The following is a 21,471-nucleotide window of genomic DNA, read 5'->3' as shown; positions in this document are numbered from 1 at the left end:
GCCGCCATTGCGGCCCCTCAAAGACCGCTCTGGAATATCATTGGCTGCCCGCGTCACGTGACTGCGGATGGCCAATCAGGCGTCGAGTTGAGGCGGCTTTTGTTCTCCACAGCCTGAGGGGAGATGGACACCGAGAGAGGGTCAGTGAGTGAGGGGAGAGGGACACCGAGAGAGGGTCAGTGACTGAGGGGAGAGGGACACCGAGGGAGGGTCAGTGAGTGAGGGGAGATGGACACCGAGGGAGGGTCAGTGACTGAGGGGAGAGGGACACCGAGGGAGGGTCAGTGAGTGAGGGGAGATGGACACCGAGGGAGGGTCAGTGAGTGACGGGAGATGGACACCGAGAGAGGGTCAGTGACTGAGGGGAGAGGGACACCGAGGGAGGGTCAGTGAGTGTGGGGAGATGGACACTGAGGGTCAGTGCCTGTTGGGAGATGGACACTGAGGAAGGGTCAGTGAGTGTGGGGAGATGGACACAGAGGGTCAGTGAGTGTAGGGAGGTGGACACAGAGGGTCAGTGAGTGTGGGGAGATGGACACTGAGGGTCAGTGATTGTGGGGATGGACTCTGAGGGTCAGTGGTCACGGAGAGATGGATTCTGGCTGAGGGGAGGTGAGTAAGGGGCTGAGAGGCTGTGGGGAGGTGAGTGAGGGGCTGGGGCTATGGTGAGATGGGCACAGTTCCTGAGGGGCAGAGCTGGGTCTGTGGGGATATGGGCACAGGCTCAGGGGCAGTGCTGGGGAGATGGGCACAGGGGCTGAGGGGACGTGGGTGTAGGAGCTGAGGACAGCCTTCCTTTAGCCCGGCTCTCCAAAACATGAGAAAATAAATCTATGTTAAATTTTAAATTTTAATTTTTGCAGGCAAATGCTGAGGTGCCCCAAGATCAGTCTCAGGTTATAGTAACACACTGAAGTGCTCTGCTTATTGAAATGCTGACAGGAGCTTGCTAGGAAAACATTTGGAATTAACTAAGTAAGTGTTATTAATCTAGTTTTTTTTTTTTTCAATATTTATTAAATACTTGCTATAAATCAGGCTTTAAATTCACCTTGTTCCATTTGCACAGCTGTGGCAGTGGCAGGTTTCAGCTCACAGTGCTACTCTCCCAGGGCTTTACAGAATGTCCTGTAAGTGGGTCATTAAAACAAAAACAAACCTTCAGACTGCAAACCCTTCTTGGGGTGCCAAAGGATCCTGCAGATGTAGGAAGTTTAAGGAAAGAGTGATGAAGGACCTGGAAAAGACCAGCCTTGGTGGTTATTAAATGTACAAATCTCAAGGAGAACTGAAGAAGGCTGGAGATTGGGAGAGCATTAGGGAATTATTACAGAAGCTTGCCCCATTCTCACTTTTTCCAAGTTTAATGGCAGCTGTTGGAGGCAGAACGTGGATGTGGATCAACATAGCTGCTCTCAAATTCTCTGTGGGGAATTTCTGCTTTCTTGGCAGGAACCTCAGGCTACAGATGCTGCTAACGGGAAAGGAAACACAGCATCAAATGAGACATGAGACCCAAGAGTGGCTCTTTCTCAGGAGTATCCACTGGGAATGCCATTCTCTGCTCTCAGGCAGAAGGTTTCTTCTGTGGACTCCTTGAGCTTTTCTTTTTTAATCATTTAATACTCAGCATTTTTAGTTTCTCTACCAAGTGCAGGTTTTCTGGTCCGGGTGACTGGGGGAATAAATATGACTAAAAAAAAGCTTAAGAGACTCCAGAACTTCAAAGGTTGCTTAACCTCTGAGGGAAATTGTGCTTATAAAAATGTTTTTATGCTGCCAAGCACCCTAAAGTTATACAAACAGGAGAGCCTTTCTAAAGTAACTCCATGATTTTAAGTCACAAATGTCCCACTGAAATTCAGGGGACTTGGCTTCTTTATTCCTAGAGTAAAGTAGATGAGTTTAAGCAAATCTTGCATCAGTCCTGGGGGAAAAAAATGGAAAAAACCTGACAACTGTACTTCCAGTGATTGCACTTTTATTTCCTTGGAACCACGTGGGTGTATCTTTCTATAAAATTCACAGTACAAAAAAAAAAAAAAAAAAAAAGGCAAATATACTATCCAAGTGCACTACAGACACTCTGTTCACCTACTCAGCTCTGCCTGGGGGAGTTCCTAAATCATGCTTTTCTCAACTACAAGAAGCTGTAAAAAGGTTCTTCAGCAGGAAGAACTCCACTTATTTCCTTCACTCCTTTCTTAGGAAGTTTCTGATGTGTTATGTACAAATTAATTACAATATCAGCAAAAAAAAAAAAAAAGTGGTTTAACATTTTTCAGCTGCTCACCTCAGTAAGAGTTTCTCCAAAGCACATAAGCAATATTTGGTTTTTAAAAATCTGTATTGTACAGAAGCTTTGTAGAACTGTAAACTGGTTCACACTTTCATGACAAGCAGGAGCTCTGAGCAAGTCTTTGATGAAATATAAAACAATTCTTTTAAATAGTTTCCAGGTAATAAATGAGCAGCTGGACTTTGATGTTCCTGGTGGGTCCCTTCCAACTCAGGCTTTATTTTATGATCCTCAGTAATTTCTGCATGACATTTAGAAGCCATTACACTGTCCCATGTTTGCAAAACAACTTGGTTTAGTCCAAATTTCGCTTCTCAGAACAGAATTTTAGCAATAATTCATTTTATTAAAAGTAGTAAACCAGTAATAGTTGGTCGGACTCGAGTCAGTTAATCTTGAACACAACAATAACAAATACACCAAGATCTACCTAAGATTTGGCTTCACCTTTTCCTTTACCTCATCGGGAACATCATCATTATTGTGTCGGACAACCAAATTATAGGGCTCCTCCTCTACTGTCTCTTCATCTGATTTCTGCTCCTCCTCCAAAGCCCATTTGGGACGTTTGTTTCCCGTGGAGGAGACAGGGGAATGTTCAGGTGCATTGAAATCCTCAGCAATGCTGTCGAAATTGGCTCCTGCCAAGCACTTGTGGCACAGTCTGTAGCGCCGTGTCCCTTGCTGCACCACACACCCCGTCAGCTCCGTGACCTGGTGCTTGCACTTCCTGCAGATCAGTTTGCCAGCTTGGTGTATCTGAAAGGATTTAAAATTTAGAAATTCAGCCTTCATCTGTTTGTTTGGTTTTTCTTTTCAGACAATGAAAAATGAAAACGTGCTGAATCGTGCTAAAAAAATATCAAAATTTAAATACATTTTGCCAGGTTAAATAATGAATAATTCAAGCTGATGTGCTGCTTTTCTGTGTTTGGAGATACCTACACAGCTGCCACCAGCAAAGTGGTTCACACTTTCACAACCAGCAGGAGCTCTGAGCTTTTTTTTAGTCTTTTTTCTTTGCCAGGGTTGGGATTGAATGCACAAGAGATGGTATTTCTTGTTTAGACTTAGATGTTTATTAATTCTTATCTATGTTACAGTCAGTTCTCCAGCACTTCTAGCTAACAATCTAAAAATGGAGATGTGTGTCTCTCTACAAGGTCTTTTAAGGCTAAATGGTCCAATTAAGGAATGCCACCTAAATTATTTTTACTTTTAATCCAGTAACTGATCTCTTGCATCCACTGGCTGCCCACTTGTTGAGGTTACCTGGCACACAGAGACCTGCCAGAGACCCCCAGGAGGCTGTCCCTTGCAGGACCCTTTCTCTGGGAAAGTTGGGGACCCTCTCTCTGGGAAGGTTGCAGCATTCTGGGTCAGAGCAATGGACCCCCTGATCCACCAGCCCTGGTGGGTTTTCCTCCTATCCCCAACCCTGATGGGTTTTTCTCCTGTCCCCACCTGGTAGGTTTTCCTCCTGTCCCAACCTTAGTGGGTTTTCCTCCCATCCTCAACCCTGGTGGGTTTTCCTCCCATCCCCATCCTCATCCTGGTGGATTTTCCTCCCATCCTCAACCTTGATGGATATTCCTCCCGTCCCCATCCTGTTGGCTTTTCCTCCCGTCCCCATCCCGTTGGCTTTTCCTCCTATCCCCATCCCGCTGGCTTTTCCTCCCGTCCCCATCCTGCTGGCTTTCCTCCCGTCCCCATCCCGCTGGCTTTTCCTCCCGTCCCCATCCCGCTGGCTTTTCCTCCCATCCCCATCCTGCTGGCTTTCCTCCCATCCCCATCCCGTTGGCTTTTCCTCCCATCCCCATCCCGTTGGCTTTTCCTCCCGTCCCCATCCCGCTGGCTTTTCCTCCCATCCCCATCCTGCTGGCTTTTCCTCCCGTCCCCATCCCGCTGGCTTTTCCTCCCATCCCCATCCCGTTGGCTTTTCCTCCCATCCCCATCCCGTTGGCTTTTCCTCCCGTCCCCATCCCGTTGGCTTTTCCTCCCGTCCCCATCCCGTTGACTTTTCCTCCCATCCCCATCCCGCTGGCTTTTCCTCCCGTCCCCATCCCGCTGGCTTTTCCTCCCATCCCCATCCCGCTGGCTTTTCCTCCCATCCCCATCCCGTTGGCTTTTCCTCCCGTCCCCATCCCGTTGGCTTTTCCTCCCGTCCCCATCCCGTTGGCTTTTCCTCCCATCCCCATCCTGCTGGCTTTTCCTCCCATCCCCATCCCGCTGGCTTTTCCTCCCGTCCCCATCCCGTTGGCTTTTCCTCCCATCCCCATCCCGTTGGCTTTTCCTCCCGTCCCCATCCCGCTGGTTTTTCCTACCGTTTGGAAGTGGTTGCGCAGGTGCTCCAGGCGGGTGAATCTCTTCCCGCAGGCCTCGCAGGGGTACGGCCTCTCCCCGGTGTGACACCGCAGGTGACGCTTCAGGTCCGCCCGGCGCTTCACGGTGTGGGTGCAGAACGGGCACTTGAAACGCATCCGGGGCAGGTCACCTGGCAGGGTGTTTGGGGGATTTATTAGTAATTGTACCCAGTTGGTTAGAGGAGGAGCAGGGGATGAGGAATTTGTCTCTCGGGAGGTTTTAATACCTGTCTGATCCCTAGGCTTATTTTCTTATCTGGAGATAGCTTCAGTATTGTCCTTAACATGGAATTTTTACAGTACAGGGGCATGGATTAGAAAATAAGCTTAGGGACCAGAAAGGTATTAAAACCCCCCAAAAAACCTAGAGACCAGAGACACATGAAGGCCTCCACCCCAAGAGACATGCTGAATTCTGGAAACAAACTGCACGTGTCTTCTCTCCCCCACTTTGCTCTCAGAATCAGTCTTAAAGGTGCAGAACTTAATATCCAGCATAAACAGAACAGATAATTGGGGATATAAGCATCATAAAGTCACCCCAAGACACAGGGACAGGACACAGCAGAGCTTTCTTGCTGCTCTTTCATCAATTTTCAGCTTAAAATATGTGACAGCTCGAGTTTTCTTTAAATAGGAACAATCCCCAATATTTGGGATATTTGGATGCTTATATAAGTATGTATTATATTATCTATAAGTATATAATGATACATAAAATACAGGCTTTGAGGGATATAGATTTATTAATATAATCTCCCCCAGCTTGCATTTTTATTTATTTAACATGTTAATTGACCACTTGACAATGTTTTCTTACTGACAACGTTTTTTAGATATAAAGGTGATCATAAATATGCAGGTATTTATATAGAGCCATCCTGTCTGACTCTTCCACCAGCTAATGGTTCATAGCTTTGACAATTATAATCACTGTGTGATATAAAAAGATATATTTTTTAGGATATGCAATTATGATCTACAGATATATTCATTTCCAAAGGAATGCACATGGGAATAAACCTGTTAGCTTTGCAGCTGATGTCAGAAGTTTGGGCTGGTTAGATCCCAAAATGCAACATCCCATCAATGCCAGGACCTCTCATGTCCACTTGGACTGGGTTGGGGTTGAACACCTCTGTTATTGTCAGGTATTGGAGAAACTCAATCCTTCAGGTCCCCAGTTACAGCCCTTGAGGCTTCATCAAACTCCACTTGGGCCCAGATAATCTGGAATGCTTTGGTTGAATTTACAGAATACCTGGGTCAGTCCCATTCCAATTCCCATGCCCCATACTGGCTTCAAAATTTTAGTGTTAGCACTAAAATGGAGTAGATTAAATCCCCTATAATTCTAGGCACTTTTATGGTTTCCAAGCAGCCATACTAATTCTTTCCAAATAATCACCTGAATTCTCCTAAATGAAACCAAACTTTCCCGAGTGGTATCTATTGTTTACCTTCATTCCAGCTACTCATTACCCCTAAAATTGTGGGCATTGAGGTGTACAGTTCTTCTGCCTTTAACTCCATAAACTCGGGAGTTCTGGAAAGTTCTTGTTCTAGCTGAGTAACCGACCACCTCTTGGGTCCATCTGCTCCGGGATGATAGCCAAAATCATCCCGATCCACGTCGTTCTCGGCATCAAACTCGGCCTCCTCTCCCTCGCGGGAGATGTGAGCGGCATCCGAGGCTCCGGCTCGCTCCGCCCTGTCCGATTTGCACCCTCCCGGCTCCCGGCCCTGCGACAGCCCCAGGTGCTTGCGGCGCTTCCTCGTGGAGCTCTGTTTCCTGCCTCTTTTGGACAGCTGGGTCTCTGCCCGCTGTAAGATCACCTGTGAGGACAGGTAGCTGCTGTAACTGCTCCAGTTTTCGTTCCCGTTGGGTTTTTCATCCGGGATCGAGTAGGAACGCCGGGGGTTGCTCTTTGCTTTCCTTCTGGAGCGGTAAAGAGCTGGGCGGGCGGGGGTGGGTTCAGTGCTTGCACTTTTGGCCGAGAGGCTGAGGTAATGATCCTTTTCCTTTTCATTAATATCCAATGAGGACTTAATAAAGGTCTTGCAGACATTGAGGATATCTGTCATCTGCAGATAGCTGGCAGCTGACATGACTTCGATGACATTCTGACCCGTTAAAGACAATATCCCTGAATACACAAAGTCCAGGATAACCATGAACGTCTCTGGAGAGAACACCTCGAACGTGGCTATCGTTGGCTGACTCGTCTCCTTCGAGCTCTGCGAAAGGAGCATTTTGAAGTAGCCACTGCTGGCAAACAACACATTGCGATGGGCTTTGAAGACCTTGCCCTCCACCAGGATGTTGCAGTCACAGAACAAGTCCTGCTTCCGCTGCTCATTCAGCTGCTCCAGGAGGTGAGACTGGTGGGAAGAAATCTCCATCCCAGACAGGGAGTAAGAGGAAGGCTTGCTGTAAAAGGAAAAAAACATCATCATTACAATCTAAATCAATGATGCAATTTAAAGAGATGAGCTCTCGTTTTAAAAAGCGCTGTCACATTCCCAAAGTATCTCCCATCTCCCTGCGGCTGCTACTCCGCATAACAAGAGAGAAGAAACTTAACTCCGAAAGAGGTGAAAAGATGTCCCAGCGGGATTACTCCGTATCACAAAAGAATGAAAATCACATCGACCAAGCCACGATGGTTCTCAGACTCTCTGAGAGAATTTGGCCCTCCCGCCGTGGGCAGAGCAGCGGGTCCGCGATGGGCGAAGCCTCCGCCCCGGTGCATCGGGGCCGCTCGAATGCGGAGGCAGCGCCCCGGGACCGCCGCCCTCCCGGGCCGGGCCCCCCGGCATTGGCCGCGGCCGCCGTCACTCACCGGCCCGGCCGAATTGGCCGCTCTCTCCCCGGCAGCCCGGGACACCCGACGGCGCCAGAGCCGCTCCTCCAGCGCGGAGCCGCCCGGTCCCGGCGCCGCTCCCGCCGCGGGGACCGCAGCGCCCGCCAGCCCCGGTCCGCAGCGCGCTGCCCTCCGCCCGCACGGACCGCCCCGAGCCGGGCGTGCCGCCCGCAGGAACGGAGCCGCGGCTGCCGCTCCGCCAGAACCCCCCGTGTCCGTGCCCGGTGCCGCTCCCGCCCCGCCGCCCGCAGCCCCCTCCGCCGGCAGCGCCGCCGCCCGCCCCGCGCAGCCCCTTTGTGTCCGCGCCCGGGGCTGCAAATGGCGCCCGCCGGGGACGCGGCACCGAGCGGCTCCGAGCGGCTCCGGGAGGCCCGAGGCACTCGCGGCCACTGCGGAGCCCCGCGCCCTCCTCGCCGCCGCCCGCTCGCAGCCGCCACCAGCCCCGACGCCCGCCCGGTCCTTCCCATCAGCGCAGAGCAGAGCGGCCACTCACCGGCGGGGTGCTGCGGGCGGCTGCCGCCGAGCCGGGAGGAGCGGGCGGTGGCTGCGGGGTCCCCGGCCCCGCCTCGGGGCTCGCCGTGCCTGGAGGCGACGCGCCGCTGCTCCCGCAGCCCCCGAGCCCCGCGAGCCCGAACGGGAGAGAAACAAAAGGTATTTGCTGACGTGGGCGTTGGACAGAGACGCCCGAGGGCTGGGGACACAATTAAAGGGGCAACGCACCGACTGCAGCCGCAGCCCAGCGCCTGCCTCGGCCCGAGCGCCCCGCGGCCGCCGCCGCTCGCCGCTTCCCACACCCACATGCTGCCCCGAGGCCGCTGCCCTGCTCACACAAGGCTTTGTTGTTGCTACCTTTGTGTGCGTTTGTGGACGGAAGGCGCCACCTGAACGGTGAAAGGCAGAGATCCGGAGTTCCGCGGTGTAGGATTAATGATATTAACTCGATATCGCAGCATTTTTATAACGGGATTTATGTATTCAAACAATGAGGATAATCCCAAAGCAAAACGCTGCACGTAGGAGTGCAATACACAATTGTCAATACAATTGTCCTGTTTTCCTTTCTGGGTGGAAAATGGATTCAGGATGCCTGGTAGAAGACGAGACACTTTGAAATTCGTGCCTGTTAGATTAGCTTCTTTCAGTCTTATTCCTCGAGATCATGGAATAATTTTGAGAAGGAAGCTCTGCAGTCATGGGTACAGTCACCTCCTCAGAGCAGGCTGCAAGAACCTGGCAAAGAACAGTTCCCATTTCCACAGTCAAGCATCGGGTGAGATCTTCAATAGTGTTTAATTTATTCCAACAGTTAAGCCAAGATAGGGAAGGCTCTTTCCAGCCACTCCTCCCAATTTTCCTTACAAAATCTCTTGTTCTGTTCAAAATTCTTGATGCACCGAGTAAGCCTCCTCTTTTCATTTCATGAGTTAAATAGGATGAAAGGTTATGCCTCCAATGTAGAAAGGTTTTAAGTTAAACAGTATAGAAAATATTTAACTAAATGCTATTCTAAGCTTTTCTTAGTAGCTTATCAACTCATACCCGTCACTCAACAGACAGCGTTGGCACGAATTTGTACCTAATGGAAAAATTCTGCAGGCAAGGGCTGGAGGATTAGAACATCCTTTTCTTCAAAACCCAATCTTTTGGGCAGAATTGGAGATTTTTTTTGTTGTTGTTCTATTTCATTTTTGTACTTGTTGCCTCCAACCAACAGTAATTATAAGAAAGGTAAACATTGGCATGGCTTTTTAATGGGATAACTCTGACGGTGACCAGATGCTTCAGGGAGGAAATGTATATCCCATAATTTTATATCCAACAGTGGTTTTTGGTTTTTTTTCCCCTTATGTTATTATTGAACACTTGAGATGGATCCCAAAATCCTGGAGGATGGAACATTGGACAAGTAACATTTTTTGGATAGTAAATACGGATGTTTAAGTAATTTAATGGCAAAAAAAAAAAAAAGCAGGGAAATTATGTGAAAGGATTAATCAATCATCACACAAGTCCTAAGCTTTTTGGGGCAGAGAGAATTTTGTAAGAAACACCTGAAAAGGGGGAGAGGGAATTTTTTAATTCAGTATTTCAACCTTTGAAAGGATGGGAAGATATTGTCAGAAAATAAGGATAGTTAAGAGGTGAGATGTTAATTAGAAGATGATGATCATTGTCTTCACTCTTGACTGTGGTTTTGTGAACACAAAGTAAACACAAATCAAGCAAAAATAATCACAAAATTCTTGGGAAAGGCCTTCAAGATCAAGTCCAGCAGTAACCCTTGTCCCTAAGAGACATAAAGATGAAAGAAATACAAGGAAATAAATAAATAAATAAATTCAGTGGGAACATCCCTATGTGGTCTTTACTTTCCTCCTTGAAAGGAAAGGAAATTTTCCTTGTGCTGATGAGGGGCATGTGATCCTCACAGAAATATGAAGAAGACAATCAGAGGCAATGGAAGGAGACAAAAAGAAAACAAATGCTTTCATTTAGAGAAAAAAAAAAAAAGTGGAAAACACGTGAGTGTAAAATGAAGGACGTGGAAAACAGAAGGCACTTAACATTTATCTTGTCTTGCAATACAAAAATAAGGAAACAACAACCAAAATTAAGGCAACAAATGTAAAAATGGCAACTTTTAAAAACCAGAAAAACATCATTGACCTGTGGGAATCGCAGCCTTGAGCTAAATCTCCAAGCTTAATAAGATACTTTAAAAATGACTACAGATATCTAGTTATACTACTGAGAATAACAACATAGAAATCCAGGAAAAAAAAGCCCTTATTTGCCTGGCAAATCAACAATTAATCTGCCTGTAAATTCTTCCTATGGTTAGATTGTTCCATTTGCCCATTTAGAGCCACTTCAGATCTCATTCTGAAGCATCTGGTCCTCACTACTGTTAGATTGATGATCTCTAATTAAATTAAGTATTGATCCAGAAATCCCTTTGCTTCTAAAAACACCCCCACTATTAAGAAACACTTAATAGTCTGACCTTTGCAGTTGGCAGTTAAGATTTCAGGCCTGGAATGAAACAATTTATTTTTTCCCTCCTCTTCATCCCCAAACACACACAGACCAATTCCAGCCACTTTTTATCCTGGAACAGCAGGCACTGATACCTGTTTGTTGTCAAAATGTTTAATGGAAAGGGAAACATCTATGAAATTTGAGCAAAGTTATTCCATATTCTTTGAAATATTTCTTCTGCGTATTTGATTTAGTCCTGGTTACTCTGGAATATTTCTTAGCCATTTCATAACAGGCATTTTAGGAGTTTAAAAGCTCCAATAAATTGTCTGTTTTCACATCAAGTCCATCTTTGGGCTGCTGACCAAGTGTGTCATGAAATCGAGTGTAAGTCTTGGTTAAGATATTTTCATTCTGGGTCATCACGAAGATTATTAAGTCACCCCCTCCCCAAACCTAAACCAATAAATTAGAATTTTTCTAGGAACAATAAAACACCATTTCTTGTATCCTTGAGATGCTTCTCATGGAGAGAAAGGTGCTTAATGCTTACACTGAATTTAGCATGAAGTTCTCACTTTGTCATTTGTTGGTCAGGTTGGTCACCTGCAGCCTGGAATGAAAATGCTGCACTCTCTGGTCACGATGATACAAGAAAGTTATGCAGTTTTTACACAACTAAAAATAAAATAGTGACTTTTTAACTGTCCCTGGGAAAGATTATATAGTATATATATGTATATATATATCTATATATATGGGATTGTTGTGTAAGAAACCCCGGGGTTCAGCCAAACATGCTTACAAAGCTGTAAAAAAGAAAAAATATATATATAATTTTCTAAGTCTACAGCCACTGAGTCCCATGATCCCAAAAACTGGAATAACACTCAGATCTGTCCAAGGAATGCAGAGCAGCAGGACCCCAGGAGCATCTCCTGCTCCTCTCCTGTTGACAGTGCTGGGTAAAAGAAACTCACTAAGCAACAAAACCAAGTAGAAATAAAATTTCTTTATCATTTCTCATCTCTGTAGCCTAACTGTGGGTGAAATAACACAAATGTGGTGTCTAGAACTTCCAGTACATTTTGGTCTCACTGGTACAGGCTGGAAAAGCTGCACAAAATTCAGTATCCTGAGCTGGAGGGACCCACAAGGATCATCCAAATCCAACTCGTGGCCCTGCACCCCAACAATCCCACCATGTCTGGGCACTTTTGAAAGGTTTCAAAATATTTTTTAAAAGAGTATTTTAATAGTGTTTATTAAAACAGCCCAGTCTGAGATCTTAATTTTGTGACTAAAACGTCTACTGGCATCAATTAATGATCCAAATTTTGAATTTTATTGTGTTAAGCATTTATGTCCTTATTTTCTTTTAAAGAAATGAGTCTTGAACATGTGATCTACTAAAGATTCACCTAATCCTAATACATTTTACAGAAGTCCTTTTCCAGACAAAAGTGCCAAAACATTTTAAATGCTCTTTCTTAATTAGCTGCCCTTTTCCTTATCATAACATGAAGATTGCATGAAATTTCCTGGAAGATTCTCTTCACTTCTGACCACTCAAGAGAGGTTGAGGGTATGTGGGAACTTTATCATCCAATGATATAAACCCCACCTCTCTACAAGTGTAAAAAATGGGCAATTTACAATAATCTGTGACTTTTTAGGAGTATTTCAACCTCACTTCCTTTGCAAGAGGCTTTGAGACATTCCCCATTGCCCGCTATAAAAATTATCCACGTAATACCGCAGTTTTTTTGTTTATCCAGAATTTCAGGATGGATTCTTTTTTTAACCAAAACAAAGCATGGGGGTTCTGCTAACAAACCAGCACGGCCTCAATGACGTGTCCATAAATACATGCAAGTCTGGACCTGTTCAACCACGTATCTCTGTAGGATCACCACCAGCTGGCAGAGAACATTTGGTCACAGTACATTCTCCCTCTTCCACGGAATTCTCGATTTTTATCTTCCAGCTACCTAATATTTGGTTTCACTTCCTTCTCCTCTGCTTCATCCTCGCTGTCATCCACTTGCTGGATGACCAAGTCGGTCGAGCCGTCCTCCACGATTTCCACGTCAGATCTGTTGTCCTCCCCGTAGTGCCACCTGGAATCCTTGTCCCCATCCTGTGGGAATTCCAGAGGTGCCTCAGCCTCCAAGTCAATGCGGATGCTGTCAATGCCAGCCTCAGCCAGGCACTCGTTGCAGAGTCTGTAGCGCCGGGTCCCCTCCTGCACAACTTGTCCCGTCAGCTCCGTCACGTGGCGCTTGCATTTCCTGCAGATGGGCTTGCACGCCTGGTGGATCTGGGAAAAATCCAAAGGGATGGGTTTGTAAAGCATCCACAAAGGGGAGATTGGCAAAAAGCAGCGTCAAATCGCAGCGTTGCTCAGTTTGAGACACGCCAAACTCTGAACTGCACCAGCCCACGCACGGGAATCGCCCACTGGAGCTGTGCAGAGAGAACTCTGCCAGCCATCAGCTACCCAACAAAGTCCTCCCCTTCCCTGCAAATTATCCTTCAATTCGACTGCAACCAAACCAAATTAATTATTCTATTCCCCTCTTCTTTACAGGAGTCACTAGATCAACCAGATACACTCACACCGTGCTTAATTAGCCAGATTTACACGTTAAATAAATCATGGCAGTTGCTAAAAATACTCACAGTTCGAAAATGGCTGCTGAGGTGATCCAGCCTGCTGAATCTCTTCCCACAGGCCTCGCAGGGGTACGGCCTCTCCCCCGTGTGACAGCGAAGGTGACGCTTGAGGTCAGCTTTTCTCTTCACCACGTGGCTGCAGAATGGACATTTGAACCTCATCCTGGCCAGGTCATCTGTCAGAAAATAACAGGATTTTAAAAAAAAAAAAAAATCAATGTCATGTCATGTAACGCTCTAGGAAAAGGTGTTTTATGAGAAGAATAGCACATTGGTTTTATTAAAATAGTATTCATGGGTTGTTTCAAGCACAAAGATTTTTGTGTTTTCCTGTAGATTACACAGGAGTGTAACAAAAGAGGAGTGGAAATTTGGCTGTGTTAACACAGACCTGGCAAAGCCAGCTTGGACAGGGCTTGGAGCAACCCAGGAGAGTGAGAGATGTCCCTACCCATAGAAGGGAGCAGAGCAAAATGAGCTTTAATGTCCTTTCCAACCTTTCCATTCTGTTATTCCATGAAAATGAGCTTAAAAATATCCCAACTTATATTTATTTTTAAATTTAATACCCCAGGTTCTTCAAGAACTCAAAATCATTTTAAAAATCAAGAGTTAAGCTTTCCAAACATATATTCCTGGACAATACACCTGTCCTTTTGGCAGCTGTGCTTTACTATTGAGTAAGACTTTATTTTCTTAGGGCCAGAAGAGAGGATTCAAAGGTGCCTGTGCACGAGCACCACAAAACCCCACTCACCTTCAGCCCAGTTCCCCATGACTCCCAGGATGGAAGGCATGCTCCCGTACTGCTCCTCAGCTTTGGAGGATTTGGATTTACTGGAGGATCGAGGTGACTCGTGCTCCTGCTGCAACACAGCCAAGCCCCTGGGCATCACCTCAGCCCCTTGGCCAAACTGGTAACCCACATGAGGAGCTTCAACCTCGGGATCAATGTGAACTTGCTCCTCGGCCGGCGCAGCGTGGCCGGCGGGCTCGGCAGCCCTGTCCTCCAGCTTGCTTGATTTATAGTGGGGGATGTCTGAAGGTTGCTGCAGCCCCAAGTGCCGGGATTTCTTGATGGAATCCTGCCTCTGCTCGTGTTTGGACAGCTGCTGCTGGGCATTTCTTTGAGAGGTGGGGTAATAGTTGAAATTGCTCCAAGTGTTCCCGCCCATCATACAAGTCCCAGGGTCTGGGCTGGAGTGGGATTGTGGGGGGCTGCTCTCTGCCCTCCACCCTCCACTGTACACACAGGATCGGTCCACGCCGTTGGAACTCACATCTTTGTCTGACAGGCTGAAGTAGCGATCCTTCTCCTTCTCACTGATGTCCAGCGACGACTTTATGAAGGTTTTACACACGCTGATCACATCTGTCATCTGCAGATAGCTGGCAGCTGACATGACTTCGATGACATTCTGACCAGTGAGGGACAGTTTGCCTGAATACACAAAATCTAGGATAACTGTGAAGGTGTCAGGAGAAAAGGCCTGGAAAGTGGCTGTCGTGGACTGACTCGTCTCCTTCGAGCTCTGCGAAAGGAGCATTTTGAAGTAGCCACTGCTGGCAAACAACACATTGCGATGGGCTTTGAAGACCTTGCCCTCCACCAGGATGTTGCAGTCACAGAACAAGTCCTGCCTGCGCTGCTCATTTAGTTGCTGCAAGAGGTGAAACTGGTGGGAAGAAATCTCCATCCCAGAAAAGGTGAAATGAAACGTCGCTCTAGAAAAAATGAAGAAAATTTTTACACTCTTGACTTCAATACTGTGTAACTCAACCAAAGATGCCAGAGTTAATTTTACAGCTATCTTTACAAATAATCTCATTTTTTAAAAAAATCTATAAATATATTTAAACCACGATATGCTCATTTTCCAACAGGACAAAAGGGATGACAAAGCCAAGACCGTGTTGTTTGGCAGAGACGCGTCTGCTACAGCCGGGAGCATCTCCATCTCCGGCATGCGGGCTGGATGCGGGGCTGGATTCGTGCCGCCCGCTGGAGCCGCGCAGCCTCCAGGCAGCTCCGGGAAGACGAAGAGCCAAGAGCAGCTGCGGCCACGACCGCGGCCGTGCCTGGAACCGGCGATTCCGCCTCGCCCCGCTCCGCCCGGGCTCCAGCCCGGCCGCCGCCAAAGGCTCCGGGAGCAAAGCTCGGCGGCAGCGCCCCGGCCCGGTTCCCCCGGCATTGGCCGCGGCCGCCGTCACTCACCCGCCCTCCCGGTCCCGGCAGCTCGGGACGCCCGACGGCGCCGGAGCCGCCCGGTCCCGGTCCCGGCGCCGCTCCCGCCGCGGGGACCGCAGCGCCCGCCAGCCCCGGCCCGCAGCGCGCTGCCCTCCGCCCGCACGGACCGCCCCGAGCCGGGCGTGCCGCCCGCAGGAACGGAGCCGCGTCCGCCGCTCCGCCAGAACCCCCGGTGTCCGTGCCCGGTGCCCAGAGCCCGGTGCCCAGAGCCCGGTGCCGCTCCCGCCCCGCCGCCCGCAGCCCCCTCCGCCGGCAGCGCCGCCGCCCGCCCCGCGCAGCCCCTTTGTGTCCGCGCCCGGGGCTGCAAATGGCGCCCGCCGGGGACGCGGCACCGAGCGGCTCCGAGCGGCTCCGGGAGGCCCGAGGCACCCGCGGCCACTGCGGAGCCCCGCGCCCTCCTCCTCGCCGCCCGCTCGCAGCCGGGCTGGCGGCGGGGCCCGTTCCGCCCCAAACCCAGCGCCCTTCCCGGCCTACCGGCGTGCGGGAGCCGCCACTCACCGGCGGGGTGCTGCGGGCGGCTGCCGCCGAGCCGGGAGGAGCGGGCGGTGGCTGCGGGGTCCCCGGCCCCGCCTCGGGGCTCGCCGTGCCTGGAGGCGACGCGCCGCTGCTCCCGCAGCCCCCGAGCCCCGCGAGCCCGAACGGGAGAGAAACAAAAGGTATTTGCTGACGTGGGCGTTGGACAGAGACGCCCGAGGGCTGGGGACACAATTAAAGGGGCAACGCACCGACTGCAGCCGCAGCCCAGCGCCTGCCTCGGCCCGAGCGCCCCGCGGCCGCCGCCGCTCGCCGCTTCCCACACCCACATGCTGCCCGGGAGGGGATGGGATGTCCTAGATGCCTCCTTTTCACACCTTTATCTATAGCAGGGGCCTCGATGACCCAAATCCTTCCCCTTTCTCTTGCAGCGTCCCCCAAAGGAGATGTGACATCTTCTTTTCTCTGCTGGTATCTGTTATCTTCTGAAGAATGCATGGCTGAAAGTGAAAGCTGAACCTCTCACCTTCTCTCCCTCGAAGTTTAGTATCTTTCTCCTTCCTCTTCTAACCGCCAGGGTCTTTTCTGTGATTTTGACGCCCCAGTTATTTTTCATAAATATTTATTTTTCCTTGGAAACCATTCCTCCTTTACCGTGCCCTTTGTGGCATTTTCGGCCTTCCCTTCTCTAACTTCAGAGGTTCCACCTTGAAACAATTTATCTTTCTTTTCCCACTGTAGCAAAATTGACTAAAGATTTTATCTAAAAATAACAATCCAAAGACTCTTTCCTTTGATCATTAGAACCATTTTCCCACTAATTAAAATGCATTTATTCATCTCCCATTTATACCTCCTCATATTTTGTAGATGCACATGTAACAATATTCTTTCCTAGCTTAATTCCTCCTTTTTCATAAACTTCCTTAGTTTTGTAGATTCTCGTTTCAAACCCAGGCCCTGCTCTTAAAATCTTAATAAGACCCATTCTGCTTCTGTGAGATTCTACTCTAAATTAATCATTTTTGAACATGAAACAACTGGAATTCACACCAGCTTCTCACAGCTCTTACCACTGAGAAATAAATAATACAACCAACTAACCAAACAGATTGTTTAATATAAACCAGACCATTTATGTGTAGTATCAGATTTTAATATGTCTTGAATTAATTCCTTTCAAGTTTATTTTTGCCTGTCAAGCCAACTAAGTAGCACATCTTTTTATTTAACATGAAATTACAGAATCCCAGAATGGTTTGGGCAGGGAAGAGCCTTAAAGACCATGAATAATGACACCTTGTTGCTCAATATTCTACGTATTTTTTTTTCCACATTTCTGCCCAAATTATTTCATCAGCTGAAAGCTTCCCTTGGAAAAGAATTATCTGGAGGTATTTGTTCTGTTTGACTTGCTGGGTGGTGCTTTCAGTCTTCTGTCACTGGGGCTTTGTATCAATGTCAGCAGGAGCTTGAGGGTTCTCCATGTGCCAGGAACAGGCAGGAGAATTTCAAAAATATGGGGGAAATATTCAATGATATCTAGAGTAGCTTAATTAGAAATTTCAAAGATGCTACAAGTGCTTTCCTCAGAGCACTTCCTGCTCACTGCTCTGTGCTGTGGGTCCAGGAACAACCACAGAACAAACTTGGAATTTCTCATCCATGGGATTGATTTCATCCTGTTGTGCAGATAATGCATCCCAAACAATGCCAGACATGCAGAGAGGATTTTTTTTTTTTTTGGGTTGTTTTTTTTTAAATTTTGGAGCCAATTTCAGCTGAGAAAGTTCCACTTGAGATGCTGTTTGGAAAGTTTATCCAGAGGGAATGTGCTTGGCAGCTGTGTGAAGGAGGTGAAGGAGCTGCTCCTCACAGCCTGAGTGTAAAGAATCTGCTCTGCAGAGAACAGTTACACTTAAAAAAATTACATTTTTCTTGCTCACAGAAAAATTAACATACATTCCTCCTTGGATTTGCTAACCAAATAGGATTAACAGTAATAATATATAATGGTGTTGTGTATTATATTATAATAGTTTAATTAACAGTGGCACCAGTTAAAAGATTTCAGTTTTCCTCAAAATAAATGTTCCTCAGGAATCACAGCCTTCAGTGATGGTGCATTTTCTAACTCTTAATTATCCAGGGATATTTTTTACCAAGGAAAAACTCCTGAGCCTATACTAAAACAACTTAAGCAACTGTTCAAAGCCTATAAACTAATTAAGAATGAGATTACAATTTTCATGTGACCACTGCCAGCTTGGATTTGGGTTTTCTTCATTTGCATCATCATTCCTGTCCTCAGCTTTCCCCAAGGACCAAACCAGGAGAGTTAAATCACCCTGGATTTGAGCTCCACCTTTGTGTTCAAGCACAAATCCCAATTTCTGAGTACAAATCCCAAACCCATGGAGCCTCCGGGGCACCAGGAGATCTCTTTCCTTTTCAAAATGAGCAGGAAATCAGAATGTCCTGACCTAAACCCCTGACTCCAGGGAGAAATCTTCCCTCTGGCAGCAAAATCCAATAATTTGGAAAAGTCTGAGATTTGGTGGAACCCCAAATCCTAACCCTGTTCCAGCAAGATAATTAAAACCCTCATTAAACTCTTCACCCATTTTCCCAGAACAGCCAAATGTCTCAAAATGGACAAAAATCAGACTCAAATATGGATTTACATACAGCTCTTGTTGATGATTTAGGGCCAGATCCAAACAATTCTCCCCAAATCATTCCCGAGTTCTTTGACACCTTCTTGACTGCCCTGCTCTCCTGCTTTCCTCATCCCCCACAAAAAATCCTTTTCACCAAAGGTGGAAATAAACACCCTCATCCCTTCTGAGTTCTTCAACATCTCACATCTTTCATGGGGAAAAAAAAAAAAAAGGAAAAATTGTGTACTTGCAGCAAGTTATTTCGTGAAATATTGGATATTATTCAAATTTTTCTTGAAAGAATATTTGGGATGTTGTCCTCCCCATCTCCACAAGCATTTCCTCCTAGCTGGGATCAGTGTCTGCTCCCCAGCAAGAAAAATGAGAAGTTTTAAAAGGAGTTTTAAAAGGAGTTTTAAAAGTTGAATTAACATAAAACCACAAAGATTGTTAAAAAAAACAAGTCAATGTTAATAAAATAAAAGATTATCTAAAAATCTCACTTGGCTGGAGTTACAGTGAACAGGATCTTTTTAATCCTTTCCTTCCAAAAAACTGATTTTCTTGCAAACTAACTGTCTCCAAAAGTGGATATACTAATTTTTAAACCAAATTAATTCAATGGATATATTAATTATTGAATTTTAATGCCAGAAATTGAAACGTGAGCCTCAATCTAGACCCTCTCAGGTTTACTCAGTCAACATTTGAACAGTAAAAAAATCAAAGCAACCCTCTCAGAGAGTTTTATTTTCTAGACAATCAAAAAACTCCAGGATGCTCCACAAATATAGTTGAGTCACTTCCACAAATAAGGTTCAGTTTATAAGAATCTGTCATCATTACTGGACTAAAGGACTTCAGTTATGAAACTGTCTTACAAAACATCAGGAAATTCAACGACCACATTTGGAAGATTTACAAGGGCTTTGCACCAAGAGGTTAAATGCACTACAAATACCAGTGCAGCATGTATTCCTTCAGTGAAATACAGTGCATTTCTGTGCAAAAAAAAAAATAAAAAAGACATTAAAATGTGTATTCCTAAACAAAGTCAAGTACAACGAGCTAAGTTTGAAGATCTGTTGTCTTCACGGCATTTAAAAACCTTTGAGAAAGAGATTCTATTAGAAATAACTCCCCTAAAAACATGATTTTTGATTCTTCATCAAGCACCACAGGAAGGTTTTTAAACAGCCAACATTATTTTCTCAAAACTTGGAGAGGCTGGATCTACAAATGGAAGATTTCAGGAGGAAACATCCAGAAAACGAAGCGGAAAGCACAAGCAAACGGATTTACATGAACACCCCAGTCACAAAAATGTGGATAAACTCCATCCTCTTCTACATCCAAAGGCTGAAAAGACTCCACGGGAAACAAAGAAACAAAGCAGCACAAAATGACAAAATTGAACAGGAAACCCCGAGTTTGGTGGAACTTTCCCTGTGGAAAAGCCTCCCCCACCCGCCCACCCCGGACCCCTGACAGCTCCATTCTCTAGGCACAAACACACAAGGACAATCTCTAAAACCAAAGACAGCAGGGTGAAGGAAAAGGTTTCTGCAGTCATTCCTGCAAGGTTCTTTATTTTTTTTTTCCCCTGCTCCAAGTGTCTCCACAGGCTCAGAGTCAGCTCAGCCACGCCAGGAACTTCCCAACCTTGTGGAGCACGAGGCAGGACCAGGCTCAGATGATATTCCAGGTTTAGTGGCTTTTACTAATATTTACAATGAGGTGGAATCTTCATGACCAGAGTTCTGGTCATTAAATATTAATTGGATCCCCTATTTACATTCCTGCCCCACTTGCATCAGCAAATCTCCCAAAAAAGCTCAGATTATCCACAGCTCTCAAGGCAGAAAGTGCCTCCTTTATCACCTTTATCACCCTACAGTTTTGGGTGGATTCAACCAAAAATCCAGCAGCCCAAAAGACAAGCCCTGGTGCTTTTCCAAACAGGTTTCCAAGCCTCACATTTTGCTCAGGTTTTCAAGAACACCAAGGAGCCAAAACCACAGCAGGATTTTCAGAGGAGCTCAACTCCAAAGGTGGCACCTCCATGAGTTGTCCTTTCAATGTCCCTTAATTCACATGGACTAAAACAGGGGCTCTAGAACAGGGAATTTTGTAAAGGTTTTGTCCTGTGTTCCAGCTCCTACAAACTCAAATTTCCAGCTGACCTGGAACAGGGATGACTGAAACTCACCCAAATTAAAGGGCAGAAAATAATGCCAGAAAATGTCACATTACATGGTGACACTCATCAAGAACTTGGACCAGACCACTCCAAAAGAAGTCTCTTCACCTTCTGCTTTTTTCAGCAGCTACCAGTAAAGTGAATTCTTGAAAAAGAACTTTGTTTCTTCTTTCCTCATCCTACCTGGTGTGGTAATGAAGCCTTGGCTGCACTTGTGAGAGCAGAATCACCTCTCACAAATAAATCTGACATGACAGTGGAACTGTTGCACTGCTGGATGAAGCAGAGGGAAAAGCTGAATTGCTCTTTTTCAATATGTACAGAGAAAAAAAAAACAACAACCCTGGTTAAATCAGAGGGCTCTTAGGGTTTTTTAGGTTTGCCAAGTGGAAAATCTTTACACCAAAAACCCTCAGGAAACAGCACCAAGTAGGAGGAGCTCCTCACTCTTTGTCAGCCAAATTTGTCTACAGAATTCTGCTCCAGCCATAAAAGACTCCTCAAATTTGCCTTTTCATGAAACACTTAGGAACAGCAGAGTGAAGAAGCATTAACAGTCTTATTTCACAGTATATTTCAGTTTTTTTCCCTTTGTCAGGGAACAGGAGGTCATCCCTAAACAAACAGGCTTTCTGGTGGTGCTGGGTTTTCTGATAAAGATTCCCAGCATGAGTTTTCATAGTTTTAAAAAACTTTCTGCCGGAAAAG

General features: G+C 46.6%; 2 protein-coding genes across 2 annotated transcripts; both read right to left on the bottom strand.

Moving 5' to 3' along the window:
* Nucleotides 1–2,598: 2,598 nt before the first annotated feature.
* On the bottom strand, nt 2,599–7,065 carry LOC134053860 (zinc finger and BTB domain-containing protein 8A-like). Its single transcript, XM_062509126.1, has 3 exons — nt 6,243–7,065; nt 4,624–4,802; nt 2,599–3,058 (listed from the first exon to the last, which is right to left on the bottom strand). Exons 1-3 carry the CDS (start codon nt 7,063–7,065, stop codon nt 2,726–2,728), a joined length of 1,335 nt encoding a protein of 444 aa, XP_062365110.1. The 3' UTR covers nt 2,599–2,725.
* A 5,427-nt stretch (nt 7,066–12,492) lies between these two features.
* On the bottom strand, nt 12,493–14,878 carry ZBTB8A (zinc finger and BTB domain containing 8A). The gene is made up of 3 exons (XM_062509094.1): nt 14,065–14,878; nt 13,188–13,357; nt 12,493–12,825 (listed from the first exon to the last, which is right to left on the bottom strand). The coding sequence occupies exons 1-3, from the start codon at nt 14,876–14,878 to the stop codon at nt 12,493–12,495; spliced, it is 1,317 nt and encodes a 438-aa protein (XP_062365078.1).
* Nucleotides 14,879–21,471: the final 6,593 nt, after the last annotated feature.

Source organism: Cinclus cinclus, chromosome 26 (assembly GCF_963662255.1).
Source record: "Cinclus cinclus chromosome 26, bCinCin1.1, whole genome shotgun sequence".
Taxonomy (NCBI): domain Eukaryota; kingdom Metazoa; phylum Chordata; class Aves; order Passeriformes; family Cinclidae; genus Cinclus; species Cinclus cinclus.
The sequence above is the reverse complement of the archived record's forward strand: the minus strand, read 5'-3'. Positions and strand labels throughout refer to the sequence as shown.